Source organism: Cygnus olor, chromosome 6 (genome assembly GCF_009769625.2).
Source record: "Cygnus olor isolate bCygOlo1 chromosome 6, bCygOlo1.pri.v2, whole genome shotgun sequence".
Lineage (NCBI taxonomy): Eukaryota > Metazoa > Chordata > Aves > Anseriformes > Anatidae > Cygnus > Cygnus olor.
Window position 1 is genome coordinate 20,472,746 of NC_049174.1, and position 22,825 is coordinate 20,495,570.

General features: G+C 36.9%; 1 protein-coding gene across 4 annotated transcripts in view; it reads left to right on the forward strand.

Annotated features, from left to right (window-relative positions):
- The window catches only part of STK39 (serine/threonine kinase 39), a 92,833-nt gene that overhangs the window by 37,843 nt on the left and 32,165 nt on the right, over window positions 1–22,825 (forward strand). For all 4 annotated transcript variants that reach the window (XM_040561227.1, XM_040561224.1, XM_040561225.1 and 1 more), the window contains exons 11-13: window positions 13,655–13,777; window positions 13,906–13,938; window positions 16,270–16,337. In XM_040561227.1, coding sequence (XP_040417161.1) covers window positions 13,655–13,777; window positions 13,906–13,938; window positions 16,270–16,337 — 224 coding nt within the window. The remainder of the gene's footprint in view (window positions 1–13,654; window positions 13,778–13,905; window positions 13,939–16,269; window positions 16,338–22,825) is intronic.

The window sequence follows — 22,825 nt, forward strand, 5'->3', positions numbered from 1 at the left end:
CCAAAGATTGGTGTACATACAGCTGTGCTCCAGACCTTCTGTAAAGTAGAGAGCAACACTAATCTGAGCCCAGATTATTAGTAAAAACATATATTCATTGCTGTGATTGTTGACACTTCAAAAAATGCTTACCTCATTATGGCTGATATATAAGGAGAATGGACAGATGCTGTCCTGGTATGATTTTTCTGGAAAACAGCAACTGAATGATAAGTATGTATTGGCAAGACTGTGTCGGGGAGGCCACTCCATCGCAGAGTATTAACTCCTCAGTTTACCCATAGAACTGCTACAAATAAAAGCAAAAACAAACAAAAAAACAGCGCAGCTATTTTCAATGTTGTTGAATATTACTAAAAAAAATAGAGGAGAAAAGGGCATTGTCTTTTTTTGCAAGGTTTGTTTGCAAGGAGATGTTGAAAGTAAAAGTTAACAGAAACACTTCCCACAAAATGTGATTTTTTTTGGGTCAAATTTACATAATCGGAAAGTTATGCCTCCATTTGTGGATAGTGGAATTGGAAAATGTTTTAAGGGGTGGACACTTACAGTTTCATCAGCTTTGTTTTAACACAAAACAAAAAGAAAAGACTGTTGTCAACATTTGTCAGTTACACTTAAATACAGTTGTGCCATAAGATACAAAGAACTTCATATGGTGTATATGGGTTTGCCCATCCTTTCTTTCATAGTATGCTTTTGCCATTTGTATAGAGAGTTCAGGAAGCTGGATTTTGTGCTCTCGAATGGACCTAATCTGTTAGAGAACAGACCGGCTTTAAAACAAACTATGGAATAGTTGTCTCATTGAGTCTTTTATAATTCAGATGGCTGTAAACTTTCTTATAATAACTTGTATTACTTTTTTTTTGTGAGGATTTAAAAGCTTACATACGACTCATCTTAATCATTAAAAAGTAACCCTACTCTGTATTGGATAGTGTTTTCCAGTTCATAAAGCATCATAGTTCAACTTCAGAATTCATTTATGTAGTGAAATAGTCATCGTCATTAGTGAATGAGCAGATGGGTGCTGTTACTCCAGTGTTGTGTTCATAACCTCTTGACCCATTCAAAAATGTATAGGCCATGACTAACATGAAGTTGGTGAATAATGAGAACTTCTTTTGTTAGACCAGTAACTTAAATACTTAGCATTTATCTAAGCTGTTGAAACTTAATACTGGAGGAGAGTTTCATTACCTTGAAATGCAAGTGTAGTATATCCTTAGAGACCCTGTTGAATGAGTTCTGGTTAAAGACTTGAGATAGGATAAAGAAACTGCGTGATGCTGATGATACATTCTTGGATCAGGAGGTCTTGTATGGTATTCTTGAAGTTGTTGGGGAGAATGGGTCAAGCAGGACATCCTTGAGATTATGCTGCCCACTGCTATTAGACGGGAATTAATTTAGCTGAAAAGTGCTTCTGGCTCGAGAAGTTAAAATGATGGAAAGAACTGGAAACTTCAAGGTTTTAATCAGAACAGGCAGTTTAAGGCTAGCAGATTAGAAAGATGGACTGGAATAGTAATAGTGTCATAATAAGGCCAAGTCCAACTTCTGATGAGCACCGAAGAGTAGCTCCAGGAGAAGATTGTTTACCTGCACATGCACAGTTTGAATAAAGTTAGGTAGTATGTAAAGTGAAAAGGGAAAAAAGTCAACTGAATTACAAAGCTTGTGCATCCTAACCGTGCTGTGTGGGAGAGCCACAGACAGCAGAGGGCAGCATCTAACACAGTACAACAAGCAGGGTTCAGTCCTTGTAGTCATGCAGGCTGTGGGAACATTGCAAAGTTAGAAGCACCTCTTAAGTCTGCAATGTTAAATGTTAAAGCCTGGTAAAATGCATGCTGTTTATGTCATACTAAAATATAAACACTGGGGTTTTAAATATTTGGATTTTATGAAAATTGTAGATTTATGTTCATTATTTTCATGATCATTTATAACTTTTTTGAGAACTATACTCAGTTTTTTGTTTTTAACAGCTTAATTCCTTTTAAGTACCTTGAATAAGCTTGGGTCTCTTTAATACCTTCGTTTTCCTCTCTCTGATTGCTCCCCTGTATTCCATGTGTAAACTGTGAGTGTAGGTAAGTGTTCCTGGCAATTTTCTTAATTCATGGCCCTGCCTCCTTCTCTCAGTTTTTCTGTCACATTCATCATGTAAGCATGATACTGTTTGTGTTTGGTTGTGAAAACAAACCAGTATCATACGTATTTTAAGCAAATTCTTTTTTTTTTATAAACAGGTGTCTGTTCTTTGACTTGTGCCATTTTATCCATTAAATAAAAGAGACACTATTCAAGAACTAGTAGAGAGTTAAGGAAGTCCTATGCAATTTGAAATTATCCATCTCTTTCGTGCATTGTTCTTTTGTGAAAAAAAAATGTAATGATCTTGCATTTATTGACTTGAAATTTCCAGCGTAAATGATTCCAGTAGTGAGTAAAACTGGTAATTTACAGATGTAAAAAAAAAATTTGTGTGCTAAATGACTTAGGTGCCATTTCAGTTTTTGCAGTCCTTTGTGCTGTATTAAGGAAGAAATAAGTAGTTGTGAATTTGCATCAGTGTCTCACAGTTTTTCCTTGTTGACTTGTCTCTCTGAAGATAATTATATGTGTTTCATAAACATGACATTGCACACTTCAAAGTAAACAGCTGTTTTGCAAGGGTGTGCTGGATAGCTGCTAATACATACTTTAATTCTAACAGAAGCACAGTTAATTATTGAAGAAAAATAATGTGGGATCAAAATTTGATTTATGAAAGCCTAATACCGAAGTAAATGAAATATTATGATCATAATTCTAATGTGAAATTTTAAATGGGATAACAATTTCTATCAGTTTCCATGTTTTGTGGACACCAGTTACACTTGACTTGGAATTGAAAAATTCAGTTGGAATTAAAAGTTACTTGGATTTGAAGGATATCACAAGATTTCCTTTATCTTGTGAGATAATGTACATGTGAGAATGTTCACTGCTGTTGCTTTTTCTGACTCAGGACATACAACCTGAAGTTCTGATGATGCTTTGTCTCCTCTGGCTAGGTCACCTTGGAATACTGAAATTCAAAACTTTCAGACTGAAACTTGAGAGCACGGGAGATGTGTACACCAAATAGCATGTTTGCTTCCCAGGAGCTTCTCTGTGTTCTTAATTCAAAAGGTTCTTTCCTCTTACATATGTAATATACCCACCAGAAATGCCTAAAGAAACTTCTCAGCAACAGCAAAACCTTCAGTCATCTATGTCTTCTCAATCTGCACTTTATGCAGAACCTAGATGTGGTTGTAAAACGTAGAGAAGCAATAATGATTAATTTGATGTAGAACATGAATTGTAACTTTGGTTAATTTTCAGGGTTCAGGACCAGCCTTACCTATCATTTTCTGCAGGTATGAATTGTAACCCTAGGAAAGTTTCCATAATGTGGAGATGTGGGTGACATAATAGAGAATTTGAAGCTACCTGTACAGTGAAAGCTGTAATGCAACAAACCTCCCCAGATCTTGCAAGGGGAAGGGACTTGCGTAGTCCTGAGTGATGGCTTGCACATCACAGAATTTTAATTCTGAGATGAGAGTTTAAATTAGTGTCTTGCCCTGAAAGACCAGAAGTTTTGCAGAATTAGTTTCTATGTCAGGTTAAATGCTTGCTGTCAAAACAGTGTCTTAGGCCTCTCTGCATTTAAAAAAAATAAACAACAACACAACAACAACAACAAAAAAACATGTTCCTGCACATAAATGTAAAACATTTAGAGTTCTGTCTAACTACTTGTGCGAGTAGGAGAAAAAGAAATCTAGAAAAGACTCTTCCACATCAGAATTTGTATTGTGCAGAGAGGCTTAAGAGAAGGGAAAGCAAATGTCAAAACAGCAAGTTACTGTAGTATTTTAACACCTGATTCTTACAGAGCAGAAATATTTGGATGTTATTTTGGAAAGGTAGTGGTACATTCCATTAATAATGATAATCTGCATAAATATTGGTGAGGGAAAAAAACACCTTCCCAATTACACTTTGGGGTTTGGAGGATGTTTTGGCTTATGTCAGAATAAAAATGAAAATTCCCAACATAATGAACTCAGGGGAGCTTAATAACCAACAGCGAAGGGATTGGGGTATCCACAGGCCTTCAAGACTCAATTGAATGGCGACTTCCTCCATCTCTTGAGGAAACGTCATGACTGTTGAACAGAGGATGACATCTACACGGGGGAATTCAGGCTCTCTCCTGTACCTCAGATTCTTTTTGGAAAAATGTGATTACAGCGTAGATGTTCGTATGCAAAGTGAATGATGTTCTTTTGCATGAAAATATTTTGTAGAAAAGTGAATTCTCCAATATCTGCCTTTTACCCCAAGTGCTAAGCTATGATTAAATTTAGAACTGTTTTGAGCAAAAGGTTTGTGCCGTGATTGGATAAATTTGATGGGAAGCTGATTTCCTTCATTGCATTGGAATGCAAATAGATGCATAGGTGTGAGGATTTAAATTAGTTTATGTATCTTGGGAAACATTCAGGAAAGGTTCGAAAGAGGCCTGAAGGTAAAATTTGTAAAACCTGATTGCTCAACAGGCTTAAGATGAGTATGGAGGGAACTGGTCTGTTTCTTAGAGAAATGCACAGAGCAAAATCTGCTAAAAAACAGAATTGTGTTCTGTAATGTCCTATTTCTCATCCTCTTTTTCCTGTAAACATAACAGGAGCAAATGGCATGGTAAATTCTTTATGTTGAATCTGTATGAGACGTGAAGCTTTTGAGACTTGTGATTTAAAAAAAAAAAGGGGGGGGGGGAAGCAGAAGGGGGGTATAAACAGAAAACCTACCTACCTCATCAATTACCAACTAATGCTGGCACTTTAAAGAGCAATTCAGCCATCTTATCTTTAAGAACTTCTGGGGATCTGTAACAGTGGCGTCCCATCTCCTGCAAGAACCATTACACAGTTTTAGGGAAAGGTTGAAATGTATAGCATCGTTTGACTGGTTCCTCCTTGATTCTAGCAATAAATTGGAATGCCTGTATTTAATGTTTACATTCCTGTTATTATGTTAAATGGCAACTGATGATCCAGTTACTTTTGAACCCATAACATATATAGTTCATGTGGCAGTTGTAGTATGATGGTGTTGTGAGAAAACAATGTTCTAGTTGGTTGTTCTTTTTTTTTTTTTTTGTCTTGACAGATTTATGTTCAAGCGGTCTGGAATAAACTGGATTTCTTTATGAAGTTTCTAGAGAGTAGCTGGATAGTAGGATTCTGTTGCATTTGTATATATATTAAAGAAATAAGGCATGTTTAGGATTTATTTTCTGTGGCTGACAAACAGTGATGGTCTTCATTGTTTATGTTCCAGGAACCAGTGAAAAAACATTGATTCTAACGATGATTTTATAAAGTTTCAGAATTATAAACGCTTGAACTTTAATTTGTTTAATCTGTTGTCTGGCAAATTAGTTTAAGTGAAGTTTTGTCTAGCTTAGTGTGAATTTTTATAAATTTTCAATAGTTATGTGACTACACAAATTTATTTGAAGGCATTTGGAAATTAGAGTGATGGACTAACTTACTCAAGAAGCAAAGAACGGATGCTGAATTTGTTTGGAATTCTTTTTACCACTCTAGAATTTGTACTTGCGTTTTTCAAGCTGGTTTATCCTTTGAGATTTGACTGAGGCATGTAAGTGTCATTCTACAAAGACTGTTTATTGCTGTTCCTATTAAATAGATGATCCTGTATCAGGGCATCTTTTTGAACTCACTAGAGAAGCAAAAGGTTGCTTACAAATGTACTTGTTAGCTTCTTTTGGAGTTCCTGTTGGTGTGTTTGTGTTTATTCATGTTGACAGGATTCCCTCATGTCTTCAGTCTGTGTATCTTTATGTCCAGTATTAACACTGTGTATTTCCTATTAGTCCACCTTTCTTACCGAAAGAGCTGGGGTATAACTGATGTTACTGCAAGACGCAGGGGAAAGCATCAGTTACTCCCATACTTCAGAGTTTGTCTGCCAGGTGATGGTAACTGTGTGCTCTTAGCCTTTGTCAATTATCTAGGAAACTTGAGCTTTTTTTTTTTTTTTTTTTTTTTCCCTCAAGTGAAGAGAGATTTAATATTGGCTTCTGGGTTTTTGTGAGGCTTTCCATTAATCCTTAAATCCAAAAGCTGCTATAATTTCATATGCTAAAAAAGCTACTTGAGACACTGTTTTGAAAATTCTGTAGCTTTTGCTGCCATTGCAAAGGTTGTCTGAATTAATGACAATAAATATTTGAGAGTAATTGAGTGTAATAAATAGGAAAGTGTTCTTAAGTGTAAAATTTAACAGCATGATCTTTGTAATAACACAATCATTTTCTTGAATAAAATCTTGGAGCTTTTTGAAGCAGTAGAAAAGATACTGTCATGAGGAAGAATTCTGTAAACACTTGTTCATTTTTGTAGAACTGTTTCCTTGTCTCCTCTCCAGTATGCTCAGTGTTGACTGTATTTTCCCCCTATCTGGGGACATGCCACCAGACCAATGCTAATTTCTTCACCTTTATATTTTTTTTTCAAAAAGCCCTTGAAATTCAGGAATAAATTAATCAGCTTTCTTGGAATAGGCAGAATATTTAGTTGAATGAACACCATATTGCTTTTCTGAGCTAATGTTTGTTTTGTCTTTCCTGCAGCCATGACTGTTGCAGTGAGTTCTGACCATTCTTATTTTTCTGTTATAAAAGTGGTAACTGTCTTGTAGCAGGGAGCAAAGCATGTATGAAGTGCCGTGCTGGTCAAGGTGTCCTTAGGAGAAAGCCTGCCTCTGGAAGAGGGAGAAGTCTTTAGGGTCTTTCTCTTTCCAGCATCAAAGTCAAATCAGGCTTCTTACTAGGACAGACTGCAGAAAATGTGTGTTTAAATAACCAGCTTGTCATTCTCACTCTCTAGGGCATGTTGGATCGTGTATGTCTTGAATACTGTATTAGCAGATATAGCTGAACAGCATCAGTGGTAAAATAAAACACAATTTTATCTCTAGAAGAAGCTAAGCTATTTGATTCGATGAGATGCAAGATCTCCAGGAGAATGTGTTTTCTTGAAAAAATAATTATAAAGATTTTCCACTTGGGAATCTACAGCATGCAAACTGTAGAATAGCAGACTGTTACATAGCTAGAAAATAATAGGGAACAGGATTAGGATTCCATGAAGACTTCTGCAGATGTTTGAAATGTATGACATTTACACATTTGCCTCTTTTTAAGAATTTAGGAACAAATTGCTTTTGGGATGTAAGTTACCCATGTATGGAGCATGGTAGTGGTAGGTAGTGGTATCTCCTATATAACTGAAGTGTTTAATGCTCATTAGTGCTGTGAATTTTGCTTACACAAATGCATCTTGTTTGCCATACTTTCAGGTTACCTTTACTTTTTTTGTGGGGCACAGTTAAATATTATAAATCCGGATGTGATTCTATCCCAAATATTCATTTGCTAGAGACTTTAATGTTAAACATTAAAGCTTAAATATTTGAAATACTGGACAAATCAGGATGGCTAGTTCAGTAGTCTTCCTATTGAATGAGAAGGACAATAGATGCATAGTTATTACTCATACTGAAAGAACTGGTTTTAAATGTGATCTAGAGGATGTGCTCTACCATGTATGAAATGCAATAGGTTTTTTTATGTCTGTATTTAGTGGCATCCCACAGTATGTCCTTTTTGTTTTAAAAAATTAGGTACTGAAATAAAACACTAAATGTGTAACTGGGCCAAGTTCTTTTTTATTTTGAGTAGCTGTGAATAAGGAAGTAGAAAGATCTTAACATTCAGAAAACATTCATTCCCTTCCTTGTCCCCCTACAAAAATAGACTTGTAAAGAGATTGCAGAAGCAAAAGAATCAGTGATGAATAATAGATTCTTCTTCCCCCATTCTCTGTAATATCTACAAGTAGCAAGCACTTCAGTGCCTAGAAGACAACAATTTGTTTTGCTTCCTTGTCGTATTCTGCTTTTCATCAAACTTTGGGAATGTGGGCAGCTTCTGCATTCTGATGCTAGAGTTCTCTCTGTATCAGGCAACCTTTGAGCTAACTTTTGATGGTTAAGATTTACAGTTGCTGTGTTCATTTGGTTATGCAGACTTTCTCCTGGAAAGCTTATGCATTCTATTGTTTGTCAAGAATATTAATAATCTGTATCCTACTTTAAAAGGGCAAGGGCAAATAATTTTGTCAACAGACTAATTTATTCTTATATCTTTGTGACTCTGCATTCTGGAATAACCAGCATACACAGTAATAACTTGTTATCTAATAATTTTGTGGTAGTTACAATTTTTCTCTCATTGTCCAAGCATTCTGTGTTCCAGCTGATGTTCATATTGTCTCTTCCACAGCTGTGGTAATGCTGGCAGTGTCTTAAGTTTTTCTTCCTACAACGTGTTTTTAGTTGCAGATTACAATGTTCTCAGCTGCTTTTGTCTTGGGTGCAGTTTAAATGCCAGTCATTCAAACTCATTTTTTATTCCCTGTGTGCTCTTCTGATTTATGTGAAATATGTTTTCTAATATGTGTTAATTTGTCTTTGTAAAGCTGAAGGCTTGCATTGTTTTCTTTATTAGCTAAAGTTATGAATCAGTTTAGTTCTGTTTTGGAAGGAGCATTTTGTTTTGTTTAAAACAATAAACCCAAATTAGAATTGCGCATGTTTTAACTTGTTTCCGTTTCCCTCTGAATTATTTACTGAGCGATAATCCTTGCATAAAGAGCCATCAATGCTGTGTATTTTGACTAAAGCTGATGGAGAAATTGCAGTTGTATAGCTATTGCATGCCATGTAAAAGAACTTCCTCCCTATTTTTGTAGAAATACAAAAAGTTTGTATAGGTTTCATGCTCTGTCTCAGATTTGCTTTGTGGACTTGAATAAATCACCACATTTGTCTGTGTCTTTATTTCCTTTCATAAAAATAGGAGGCCTGCACCAAGATAAGACAAATATATAGAACATTCTGAACTGGTTTAATCATAGAGGCCAAATGCACGCATGCTGCTTTTTATCAGTCTTGTAATAGTATTCGAAATGATAAACCAATAGTAAAATTACAGGTACTTATTTACAACATTCCACGTAGAACCCCTGTGATGTATTCTTGCTAGGACAAGTGTTAAGATTGTTGTTCTTATTCCCCTTCCTTTCTCATCAAGATTAATGTGCTGAAGCAGTACGTTCTCTGAGGCTGGTTGATACTTGTGCCTTTGGGAGGCTTTTTCATGCTCCCTTTGATCACACTGCCCTCACACAAGAAAGAGAACCTGCATCAGGGTCTCAGAAGGGTATTCCAACTACTTAGTCATGATGCAAGGATTTATTAATGACTTAAGGCTATTCTGCTTCACAAAAGAAAGTTGAGAACAAGAGCTCTTGTCCAAAGAGATGATGTTTTGTTGAGGAATGGAATCTGATTTGTTCCAATCCAATGATAAATGACCTTCCATTAGTTTTCTTACAAGCTACCATTATAAGGTCTGTCTTAAGTGATGCTGGCCTAGAAACAAGGTTAATTTCTGAAGTGCTGGATGAACAGGGAAGAAAACCCCACAATCTGGATCTTAATGAGAATATGGAATTCAAACTACCTATAGCACTAATGGCTACTGTCACTTGAAGACAAATGTCCATTTTCTTGCTACATATCTACAGACATGTCATCTTTCCAGCAGTTTGAATCATGAATATACAATCACGGCAAACTGTAGATTCAGTTGCCAAATATATCTCTAGTCTTGACACCCAAATTCCCACCTTCTTCCCCCTCCCACTGTAGAAATGAAGAATATGGTGCATTGTTTGCTGGATAGTTCATATGAGTCAAATGTTACACTTTATTTTTGTAAGATAAAATCAGAAGAAAATAGTTCCGTCTCATCCCTCAAGGGTAAAGTGTCATTGAATCTCATCAAAAGTTTTGATAAACAGGACACAAAATCTGGGCCTGCTTTCTTTCTTGATCATTGTATGGCATCCTTTGAGAGCTATTTAGTACGCATCCCTAAGTTATGTCTTCAAACCATACTTGTCTTAGCGATTTAAGCTTTCTTCTGTCTTGTCTTCAGATAAATTTTTCCCTACTAGGATAGAGGTTCCGTTCCCCCTCCTAGAAGTTGGGATGAGTGCTCTGTCTTGCATACACTTGATGTTACTCATTTTCATTAGTTTCCTGTAGCACTTCATTTTGAAGGCAGAAAAGCTCTACTGTCTGTATTTAAGTTAATCTTCAACATGCATTTCAGAAAACAAAAAACACTTCTGCTGAGCAGGAGCTGGGAGTTAAGATCTGTCAGAAATAGAAGAGATCCTCTAAGTGGGATTTGAGATGTCCTGAGAGAGGTGTTCTTGTTTCACTGTCTCTGTGAATTTGGGTAGGAATATCCATGCTGTTTGAAAATATCTTGATGTTATGCTGTCGGTTTATGTGATCTCTTCAGATCTGCTGCTGTCTCTCCCGTTTTTTCCACGGTTTCTTGCAGTGACCAATTGAAACTGAGATTATTGGCAAGGCATAGGTGGATACTTTTTGCAGTGGTGAACATAGGTTTCTATAGCCTTCCATCTGTAGCCATCTGGTTTATATATTTCTGATAACAGTTGTTTGTTAAGTAGTCCATCAGGTCCCCCCAAACTCTCGTAATCACTTTTGTGTAGTGATTTTGTGTTGGCCTGTTGCACTGGTTTTTCATTAACTTTTACAAGCTGAAGCGTTTCAAAGAGGGTTATGCTGCCAACTGCCATAGGAAAGAATCTTTAAGCTTTACCATAAGGGGCTGCAGTTTGATTGGATAAAATGGGATAATCTTTTCCTCCTCCTCCCTCAATGGGCTGTACCTGAATATTTTTGCTGCAGATGCGCAATACCTGTGGCACAGATTCCTGCTGTTGTATTGTGGAATGTGAATGCTTAACAAGGTACGGTTAGTACATATATATATTCTTCAGCAAAATGCTTCTGTGTATTACACAACCCTTTTGTAAATTGAAAGGAAATGATCATAACACAAAACTGTGGAAGAATGTTGTCTAGAAAAATACCTGCTTTGCTACCAGTCTGATTAAGATGCATTTCAAACATAACTGTAGCAATGGGGCCTGTAAGTAATTGTTCATCTCTGTTCCTTTTTGTTAATTTTCCTCTCCTGGTAGGCCTGTTATAATTGCCCTTAGTGTACATGCTAGAAAAAGCATTTTCTGTTTTGCTTGTTTTTTAGGCCTGTAAGCACGAAAGGAATATAGAGCTATACCAGACTGATGAACATTTCAAGAGTAATCTAAGTGTCAGAAAGACTTGATTATGAGGTAGTGAAAAATCTTTTGAAGATTGTAGCATAGGCACTTGATGTACCTTATAAAAATGTGCTTGCTTTCATCATCCATGTTGTTTCGTGAGATGGTTAAAAACAGGTTAGAGTAAAAAATTATATTGCATCCTAGTAAACCTGGACTTGGGAGAGCACAAAAGACAAATCTTTGGTGCCCAAATACAAGTGTTTAAGAACAAGTTGCAAAATTGATTTCGTTTTATCCTGTGGTTATCAAAAGATCTTAAGATTTTTGTTTAAAATGGCTTTATCATGACAAAGCAAACATAATATGAAATTAGGATTACTGTAAATTGGGGAAATACCATAAAATTATAAAGGGTTGCCCTCACTCTTTTTTCTCTTCTAAGCAAAGATATGACTGGTCAGTGCTGGAGCTAGACTGACGTTTTTGTTTGGATCAGTTATGATCATTCTTAAACTCTTAATTATGATCACTGTGTAATGAACTGTATGAACATTGCAATGGCTGCTGCCCCCCCTCCCTGATTCATATATCTAATGTGGTGCTGCTACGGTGTCCAAACTCTGTAATTGTCATTACAATGCTACTACATACAATTTCAAAGAAAAAGACTAGTGTTTTTTTCACAGGTTGGTGGGCTGAATCTGCTCACTGTGCAACCACATTGGTCCCAAGAGGGAGGTAGAGGATTGTGCAACCCTGGTGGATGTCCCTTGACTGTGACTTCCCATAGTAACAAACTATTAGATTACCTTGACTGCTGTATCTTTGCCCTCTAAGGTCCTTCTCTGGCTGCTGCTCCAAATTCAAAGACCAAAAAGCTTTGGGTGCATAATGTACATTTTAGTCCTTTACATTTTGCGTGTATTTTATTCCATTGCCTTTTTTCTTTTTCAAATGCAAGTTGAAGATAGCTGTTTCCTAAAATACTTCATATTCACTATCTGTATGCATTTTAACAAATGTGCAGTGAGAAAGACAATAGAAAATCTGAAGAGAAACAGCTCTACTAGTATTAAAAGTCTGTTGATTAGTATGTATTACAACAGAAACTTAAGCTAATGTATTTTCATCCAATATATGATAATAGTTACGTGGGTGTATGATGGGAGAAGAGACGATCAATTTGCTGATATATGGTGTGCCCCTCTTGCTCTGTGCCACACCTAAGATACATGCCCTCCCTATATGACTGAATCTTTGTGGCTTTTACTAAAACTGAGACTGAGAAAAGCCACTCTTAATAAAAAATTCCACAACTTCATTTCTAAAAGAATGCAAGTGTTAAGCATCTACCAAAAAAAAAAGTGTGGTAGACAACAACTTTGCATTTTTGAAGGCTGAATAAGGTTGGGGACTTTACTATAGCAGAAATTAGGATTTCCTGTGAATGTGTGCTGGTAGGAATCAGTCTGATGAGCAAAGTACAAGTCTAGACTTTTGTTTTTCTGCCTTCAGACACCTTTCAAGAAAATCATTTAATCTAACACAATACTTTATTTTGAAGCAACTTACTTTCTTTTCCTTGAGCCATTTGTTTATTGCTTATTAAAAGGCAATCTATTTAAAATCTTGAAATGCACTCCATCTTCATCAGTAAAACTTTCTGCTATAACTCTGCTAGCATCATTAAGCTCCATTAAAATCATTCTAGTTAGAATAAGTCTTCTGAACAACTGAAAATGGAAATGCAGAAGAGATTTTGATCAGTGCATGTAGTATGTGAATGTCTCTGTAAACCATTCTTTTCTTTTTGAAAAACATGTTTTTGCTTGTGGTTGATGTCCTCTCATAGGTTAGTATATAGTTGTTGGGGAAAATGCTTGTGCAATTCCACAGAAGACTACATCAGGACTGTTCCTTCTAGGACACTAAATGATAACTGCAAGTGCCAGGCAAATTGCCTGCTCTGGGTTCCTTTGTATCCCTGGTGATGTGGATAGCAAGAACCTGCTCATTATGCAGCTGTAGCTAAAACTGGTGCATTAGGAGCCTGGTATTGGAAACAGGAAAGGTAATGCAGAATTCGTCCTTAAGTGACGGAGCAGGATATTCCTCTAATGGTCTGTACAGTTTTGTGCGTTGAATCCACTTTTCATGGATTGTGCAGGAGAGAAACTGAGGGAGGAATATGAAATGACCACAGATGTCAGGTATTCCATTATGCCAGGAACTCCTCCAGTAAACTAAACAAAAGTGTATAGAATAAAAATCATGAAGAGCTGTTGATTAACCAGAACATCAGTGAAGACTAAAGATGTCTGTGTAATGGAAAGCACTTAATACTTTTGTAGGTTAGACGAGTACCAGGTTCCAGTGGTCATCTCCATAAAACAGAGGATGGAGACTGGGAATGGAGTGATGATGAAATGGATGAGAAGAGTGAGGAAGGCAAAGCTGCTGTTTCTCAGGAAAAGGTAACTTTTGTTTGTGTCAAGACATTTATACTTTGCAAGGTATTCTGCCTTAATGTTAATTGTTAGTATTTCTGGATCTTTAATGCATTAAAGTGGATAGCTCATATTTGACTGCATTTGTTTTCCAGTCACGAAGAGTAAAAGAAGAGGAGAACATGGAGGTAAAAATGTCTCTTTCAATTTTTTTTCTTCCTAGTGTGTGAGTGAAGGGATTTCTCTTTCAATTTCTGTTGTTAAAAATGTGGATTGAGGGGGGAGTGTTGCTGATTTGATTCTGCAGCTTTGTGCGGCAAGTACTTGTGAGGATAGAGCTGTATGCAGCTGGGCCTGTAGCAATTAATTTGAGTACACATTGGGTGAAATAGATAGGAAATTCAAAGTGATGTTATTTTCGTGCCCAGGAGAACTGGTTAAGATAAGTAATTTGGCCATTTTTAATGAATCCTCCTAACTGGATTGCACTAATTGCTCTCTTTTTTGTCAGAGTAATGATGGCTGTTTTGGAGTAGCCAGAAGATGTCCAAATAATTTTTCATTCTCGGGATTTGTATCACAATGTGTAGCTTCTAATTAAAATTCTTGATACTGTATGAAGTAAAATAGTTCAGTACTATTGAATAGTAGATTAAATCAGAGTAATAAAAGACCATACTGGGTTTCATGGCCTTGTGCTGAGAGCATAGGAAGCATCAATGCTGTAAATAATAGCTTAGTAAGTTTACAGCCACAGTGGTGATCTTTTTAAAAATGCCCGTTCCATGGGTGGTGACACTTGCCACTTCACCTTCAATTTTGTATTTTCTGATTTTCATGGTGTCGTAGAAATCTGCAAAAAGAGTAACAGGTTTGGCCCTGTTTGCTCCTGTAACGACCCCAGTCTTTCAGTGTATACAGCTAGTTTACATGCTGCTTCAGTATCTGTTGAACTTGCCGTTCAGGGCTGAGATGTCTTGGGGCCTGTGCACTGTTCCTCAGCCTTCTCTTGCTTTCAAAAACCTTGGGGATTGCTGCATCTTGGAGTTTACTCTGGGGTTTCAAATCGACATGTAATGAAAATTGGGCTTCAAGTGCCAGAGTCAGTTTATAGAGGGAAGAGCATGATTTCACGGAGTGGTTTTATATGCCTGTTGGTTGTATCACTTGAAGGTCATTTTTGAGATTGTTTATACACCTTCATTCTTTTAAAAACGTTTGTAAGCTTTAAAGTCTTGTATTAATGAAGTCTTGGAAATGGTTTCCCATAATTGCAGCACATGTTGAAGTGGTCAGTCTAGCTCTGACGATGGTCTCTGAAGCACGGCTTCCACGGGGGAAGCAGATTTTGACAGGCCACACCTCAAAGGCAGCGCTCTGGTCATGGACTGCTGCCTGTTGATAGGAATGGTTTCTCAGAGCAGTTGTCTCTGACGTTGCTTTTTGAAGGAATGGTGAGCAGATCCCCATTATGTCATCTGGGTGAAGGAAAAAAAAAGTTCTGTTGGCTTTTGTTTTCCTAAATGTTCCAGAAAATGCCCTCAGACTTGTGCAGGTTGCCACTATTGGTGCGTCTCTGTTCATTGTTGATGGGCCGCATGCTCCTATAAGTGGATATAACAGACCTGTTAAAGATGCAGATATAAAAGTACCAGTTTATATTAATGGAAGGAAGTTAATGGAGCCAGCAAAAAATCCATTCCACTTCTAGTAATCAAATAATTTTCCAAATATTCATTAATTTTTGTTTAAAATACACAGATAATTAAAATCTCATATATCTCAGATCTCATATAACGTATTAAAAATGTACCTTTATTGTGAAAAACTGCTGGAAAAGAATCAAATGAGGTTTGTGATGCACGTCTTTAAATTGTTTTGGGAGGACTTGATTGTAACTTTAAACGAATTTCTGGGAGTGGTGACAGTGTGCCAAGTTGTGTATGGAATCATGGTAGGATAGAGGACCCTTAGATACTCTGCATGTAGAATGCACTTAGCTTGAGACTTGATATAAATGCAAGTGGAGGGCTGGGCAGGGTATTACAGTCTCTGAGGTAGGAGTGATAGTGTGAAAGATATCTGTATTCACGATTTCTCTGAAAGCTGTTCTCCAAGCTGTGATGCCTGCTTTGATATGCAACTAGTACTTAGCAGGTGGGTAGACTTGAGGAATCAAAATTGCTATACAGAAATAATGGGAATAGTAACTTGATACTCTCACTGTGCAATTATTATTTAATAGATTACTTGAGTTTTGATGCAAGGTAGATTAAAAGTTCTTACTCTTTGTGCTTTAACGTAGGCCTTGCCATTTGTATCTCTGTAATTCAAATACAGCAGTTTTACTGGTATCAGCTATATTTTAGACAGTTACTGAATGTGTTTAAAAAGCCTTTTGAGAGTTAGGGGATGTGTAAAATATTCTCTGAAGTCAGACTGTTAGCATGGCAAGTGTTTCAGGATTTTTTTTTTCTTTGGCATCTATTATAACACTTTTTGCTTTTTTTCTTTAATAGTCTCAGCCTGCTGTTAGTGATGAATATAGTGAAGTTCCATGTGCAGTGAATCTTGTCTTAAGATTAAGGTAAGAGATTCTTCTATTTATTTTAACATTCCTTGTAAGGTGACTGTATTATTCTTGATCTCCCTCATTACTTTCATAATATTAACATAAAATAAGTGCTAACCTCTTTAATCTCCCAGTATGACCAGTACGAATAGTATTTCTGTGACTAATTGCTGTCTTTTAATTGCTTACTGAAATAGAGTGAAATGAAAAGCAGAATATGAATGTGGCTTCAGGCTAAATGTACCCTTCATTAAGTATTTTCTTTCTTTTTTTCCTTTGCAATGCAGGATCACAGTGAGAGATTTTTAATGAGTTTCTTTCACACTTCAGCAGTCAGCCTCTGACAGAAATAAACCATAGCTATATTACAAGTTGCTACTCAAAAAACATTTTTCACTGGCAAGTTTGATCAGCCACTGTAGAGAAATGACAGATATTTTAGGAAATGGATACAAATATGTTGTCTGACTTTAAATTTATACGTGGTTAAAATGAGTCACTTTTCATTAAAAGCAGTTTACAATGAAGATTTGATAATGTTTAATTATGCAGTTTAATTCTTGGATAGAAGTGTTTGTTGTAACGAAAAACTAGATAGCTTTTTCTTTATTTATAACTATCTTCCTTAAATGGCTAACTTGGTTAAAAAAATTTGTTGCCACTCACTTTAAAACTTGTTTTCACCCTGTTTGTTTTGACAAGTGATTACAATATTTCACACATACTCTAAACACTTCTATAGGTAGAAGTAAATGTTATTTAAACACGAATAGAGAAATATTTACGAAATTATGACCAGCATGTTAGCAACAATTAGCAGATGAATGTACAACAAGCAGCTTTAAAACAGTAACATTCAAAACTGTTAATAATCACAAAAAATACATAGTACAGAATGAGTGTCAAGTTCCCAAACCTATTATCTCCCCTTTTCTTTGACTACTTTCCTAGTGACAGCTGCAAAAAGTTGTTTGGCTGCCAAAGGTTGTTTACTGAAGGGAAGAGTAATAAATCTTATTGTGGGGAGAGAAAATACTTCAACATTATTTGGAACCGGTTTAGTTGTCCAATTTACATAACAGCCCAGTTACGCTATCAATATTCTTTTTCATCTTTCTGCTGACATACAGGTAGATGAAACCATTTACAAAACAGACCAATTGATACTGCCACACGGAAGTACCAGTGAGGTGCTTGGGTATTTTGAAAGTATGCTGAAACCTGTAGAGTGATAAGCTTCTACCCAGTTACCTGCAGTGCTGGCATATCCAAAGGGCAAACGTTTTAACACAGGCTAATGGCAGAGATTATGCTTTCAGTTTTTCCTGTAGCTCTTAAGCCAGAATTGAAGGATTGATCCTGAAAGACCTGAGTTTCCAAACTCTTTGTGATGAACTTCTTTTTTTAAAGAATATTCCTAATTCATGGGTGAAAAAATTCCTACCTCCCCATGCTCCCTAAAAGCAATTCTGAATACCTGTAGTAACTAGGGTTACAATTACAAATGTTTCTTCCCTATCTACCAATAAACATGGAAACAAGAATTTAGCTTTTAAGGAACCAGAAAGCTTCTCTTAAAGAAAATAGTCTTCAACAGGAGATACCCTCAGTGGCCTGGGAGTGCTCTTGACTGTGTCTTGGAAAAACAAAAATCTGATGCAGCATTTTGCAGATTGAACTTTGCTAGTTTTGGCTGACCTGTATTCTGGGGCAGAATGCTCTGCAGTGCACATTCCTGGCCCCACGAGAGCTCTGGCTGTGTCCTGCCTCAGTGGTAAGAAGTGGGCTGAATCATATATCCTTGCAGTGTTTGTCTGGATTTCCTTCTGATGGAAACCTAAGCATGTGAGTAGGGTCAGAGCTGGCACGTGTGTGGGGGGGGGTGTTGGTATATGCAGTTAAAAGGTTTTTCATCTTTGGCTTTAGTGTAGGCACATTAATAGTGGCCCTGGCCTGTCAGCGAGTGGTTGCACCTAAGTAGAGAACTTACTAGTTTTTCTCTTTTGGGGTTGGTATATCAGCAGTGAGCTAATTTAGGAAATCAGCTATGCGTAAAGCTCTGAGAAATAGTGATTGTGGTTAACAGAATTGTGGATGTAGAATTAGGATTATTCTTTCCTACCCCCAAAGAGTCCTGAAATTTGGACCTTACCACTCTACTAATGAAAGAACAGAGTGAGTTTGGGGTTGGCATCCTTGTGAATTATTGACAAGCCTGTATTGCACCAAGCAATGTACATGACAAACTAAGAGGCATTGGGAAGCCAGCAGTGTTTAGCATATTAGTGCTCGAACTGTTTTTTTTAATGTTTTGCACTAATTCAACTGTTTTATTTTGTTACCGGAGGGGTTTCTTCATTTAAAAAATAAAAAATATATATCATAGGATGTAGCCTGGAGGCTCTCAGTCATGATCAGTCAGTCCTGGGTTAACATCTTTTTGCTTCCCAGCTGTCCTGACGCTACAATTACTGTGGGGTGATTGAGCTTACATTTATGGTAGCTGTACATGAGGAAAGATACTGTGGCCCCTAAGTGTTCTCCTTTGTTTTAATCACTGAGCAAACTTTTTTTGAGCATCTGAAAGTAAAATAGTATGATAGTTTTGGCATTTGTAGTTAATAAAATCTGGGTAGATGGCTTGCTTTGTATCACACAGCATTCCCTCAGGATCATAATGTAGTAAACAGCTAATACACTCACAGGGATTTCTGCATTTATCCACCTCCAGTGCAGGCTTTAAACTGTTCTGCTGATGTCTTTTGGTGAATTGATCATTAAGTCATATAGCTGATAGAGACTTGAGCACATCAGAGTATTTTTATGGGATTTGTTAAAATGAACCATAAGTTGTGAACCATGTTATTATGAAGCAAGTTAGCTACAGTATGAGGATAGAAACAATTTCCTGTGATGCTTCATCTACCACTATTATATAGCTTTTAAAGGATGTCTTGATATTCAGATAAACATTGTGAACATTAGATGCCAGATCTGAAGACTCAAAACTCTCAGCATATTATCCAAAATGTTGGAAGCTTTTTCTTCTAAAATAATTCGCTTGAGGCAATCAAATTATATGAACTGCAGTAACTTGATGAGTTCAGAACACACTGGTTTTAGATGCTGTAAATTACTGTTTTAAAAAAAAAAATTAAGTACTGATGTGGGTAAAAATGTAAATACCAGCAAAATACAAGAGGAATGAATTACGGGGCCGAGGGGGAGGCTGTGAGAGGAAGGGCACTAAACATGGCAAGGGAAGGCTCAAGAAGGTCTCACCTTGTCATTGTTTTCCTTTTGTTTCCCTGAAGAGAGGGTCTATGGGGTAAGGTGACTGGCAGCAGCAAAAGGTGAGCATCTCGAATGTGAACGAACTCTTCCTGTGTGATGGAGGCTGGCTGGGCAAGGATTTGAGGGGAGAAGGCATTTTTCACAGGGTCCTTGGGCAAGAAAGGGCTTAAGGGATGGCGGGGAGGAAACCGATGGCTAGAGTATTGCTGACTCTTTTTGGCTGGGGAACTGTCTTAGTTTGCAGAGAATTTGTGATAGAAGCCTATGTGACCATTTAGGGCCTTATGGGAGAAGCAATTTCAGATGGGGGTTGAGAGTCTTGGGAGATGGACGACCTTTGGCAGGAAGGAAAAAAGGAACTGCTCACTTTTTTTTTCTCTTCTAAAAGATGCGGCTATGCTAGGCCAAAAAAATCAAATGTTAGATGATAACACTGGAAAAAAATGTAAAACTGTGTTCCAAGAAAGGTTAATAGTATACAAAAAAATTTTAAATTACTCTCCCAAAGGAGGAAATCTGGCAGAAGAATTGGTGCATTTCAGTAATTCTTTTACTGGATGGTCAAGTTCTGTCATTTTTTTCCAAACAGCAGGGTTGGACTTAATCAGTAACTGAGTAGGGAATGCCAAACTAACATCAGCCTCTGTTTAGTGCAAATGTTGTGTTGTGGATGAGAAGCGTAACTTTCATCCTGAAATGATCTTTACAGAATCCCATGGCATTCTTTGTAGGAGTGGTGGTATTTAATTCTGTTAGTCTGGGTAATTTCCAACTTGAGTATCTGACTTCTTTACCCTAAACTTGTATTTAATACCTGTTATTTGAGAAGGCAGCTTTTTTGGTTGGGCTAACTTAGAAAAATATTCTCTGTTGTGAGAGTTCAGGTAGCATAATTGAATTTAAAGTGTGCTCTGACCAATGGTTCACTGATGGTTCACTTGCATCTTCACTTGCAGATGGCATTTTTGCAATTTATTTTCTATCTTTTGCACTGTTGTGGCTTGGAGTATTTTTGTCCAGAGGTGAAATTAGCAGCAGTGTTTTAAGTAATGCAGTGCAAAGCTTGTGAAAGGCTCTGGTGTTAAAAACTTAATATTGACCATTAGTATTTTAAAGTTCAGCTTTTAATTAAGAGACTGTGTTCGGCTTTTGCAATGAACTGAAAAAAAATGGTTCTCAGATATGGCCTGACATGTTGCCATAATCCGAACTGCAAACCCAAACTGTGTATGGTTATGTTGAAATGTTGATGCTGCTTTATCCTCTGCTTCACAGATGAAGTACTGGGGAGGAATGAAATCTGCGATACAAGTTTTCTCTCAGGAGGCTGCACATGCTGTGTGTCTCAGCAGAGGACCCTGGCAGGAGGTTTAAGGCAATTCTCTGTGATTCAGTCCTCTGCTGTGACTGGGAAAAGGGAGTGGAGAGGAGATAGCATCTTTCACTTGAAATTTCCAGTCTAACCACCGTGGTGTTACAGTTACAGATTTGGGAAGGTCACTGTCTGAGGATTTGACTATTTAGATTAATAACGGAGACATTTCATGTTAAATTAGGAGGCTTGTTAATGGTTAATAGTTAAGAATTGCAAATTATCTGAAGCAATCTAAGATGGTTAAATTAGCTCCTATGACAGGAAGATAATTTACTGACTGTAATTTAGAATGTCCCAGGACCTAATTTAATACAGTTCCTGCGCACCAGATGAATTAAGCCTGTGGAAGAACAAAAGGGACAAATGGAAATTTTTTTTACTCGAGGCACTGGCAAATGGAATAGTTCAGTTATATTACTGAATATCTTATTGAAAACAGTGTGTAGAGAAAATGCTAAGGCAGAATTGCCTGTAATGACACCTTGATAGGTTGTGTTATTTACAGATAAATGTTAGTGTGTGTTTTTAACAAAAACATTTTTTCGGTTAATGTAGCTGGTTTGCCACACTGTATACAATCTCTGGGTTTTCCTGTACCTTGCACGCTGTATGTGGTTCTTATCATTTCTTGCCTGTCACACCTAATCTCAAAAAATTCAGAGAGGAACATCAAGGATTATCAAAGGTTTGGAGAGGAATAATTCCATGAAAGCTGAGGGGAAATTTCTATATCTATATATAGTAAAAATATATAATGTGTAGAACATAGTGGCACAAAGCCTGAAAGCAGGGGTTGGTTATTCATTATCTCAGTGCAGGAACTGGAGGAACGAGAGGAAACTGGCTGATGACTATGTTTAAATTAATAAAAGGAGAAGGAAAAAAAAATCACACAAGGTGCAGTTAAACTTTGGAACTCCTTGCCCCAGGACGTAGAAGAAAAATTCACAAGGGTTAGGAAATGCTTAGAAGCCACATATATTTGAGGTAGTTCTTAAAAGACAAATGCTTTGTGGCTGGGGCAGTAGTTGTAGTAAGCATTGCCATGTCCCAGTTCTGCATTGTTTCTTAGGCACCCACTCTGACTGCGGTCAGAAATGTGAGTACTTGGCTGCAGATACCTAGTAGAGCTCCTCTTGTGTTGTTAATATTAAAGTTTAAAGCTTAATTTTTAGGAAAAAAATATCTAAATAAGCAAAACCCAGAATCTTTTCTGGCAAGATCCAGAATGAGTCTATAATTGACTCAACATAATCTAGAATTCTCAATTCTAGAATTCTTGTGTGTGTGTGTGGTTTTTTGTTTTTTGTTTTGGTGGTACTATTTCTAGCTTTTCCAGTGTTGAAACTTTTATTCTAGTCTGTTTTGTAAGAAGTGGGGCTGATGTGTATCCTTCACCAAGGACAGGTATTTTTCATTATTTCTGCTTATTTAGAATAGCTTCTGTTCTCCAGTGCGTTTAATGACAAAATCAACAGACCAACTCCCAGCTGTGTGGTAGATTTACAACGGGAAAGTAACAGAGCTTGTCTGTGGGCTGGAAGTTGATCCAGTAACGGACATCATAAACAAAACCGTTTGTAGAATTCTTGAAGTAATTTTACCTTTGATAAGGTATTGAGCATTTTCCTATATGATATTTTGCCATCACCTCTAGAGCTTTTGCCTTCCTTCAGGCAGTTGTGGGAATGTCGTTACTGAAGTTAATTTTGATTTCACAGTATAGAGACTTGATTTAAATAACCTGTTTAATCATGATTAAATCATGACTGAAATCAGTAGGCAGGAACCCTTGATTAAACTATTGATTCTAATCCTGTTTTCTGATTGTACC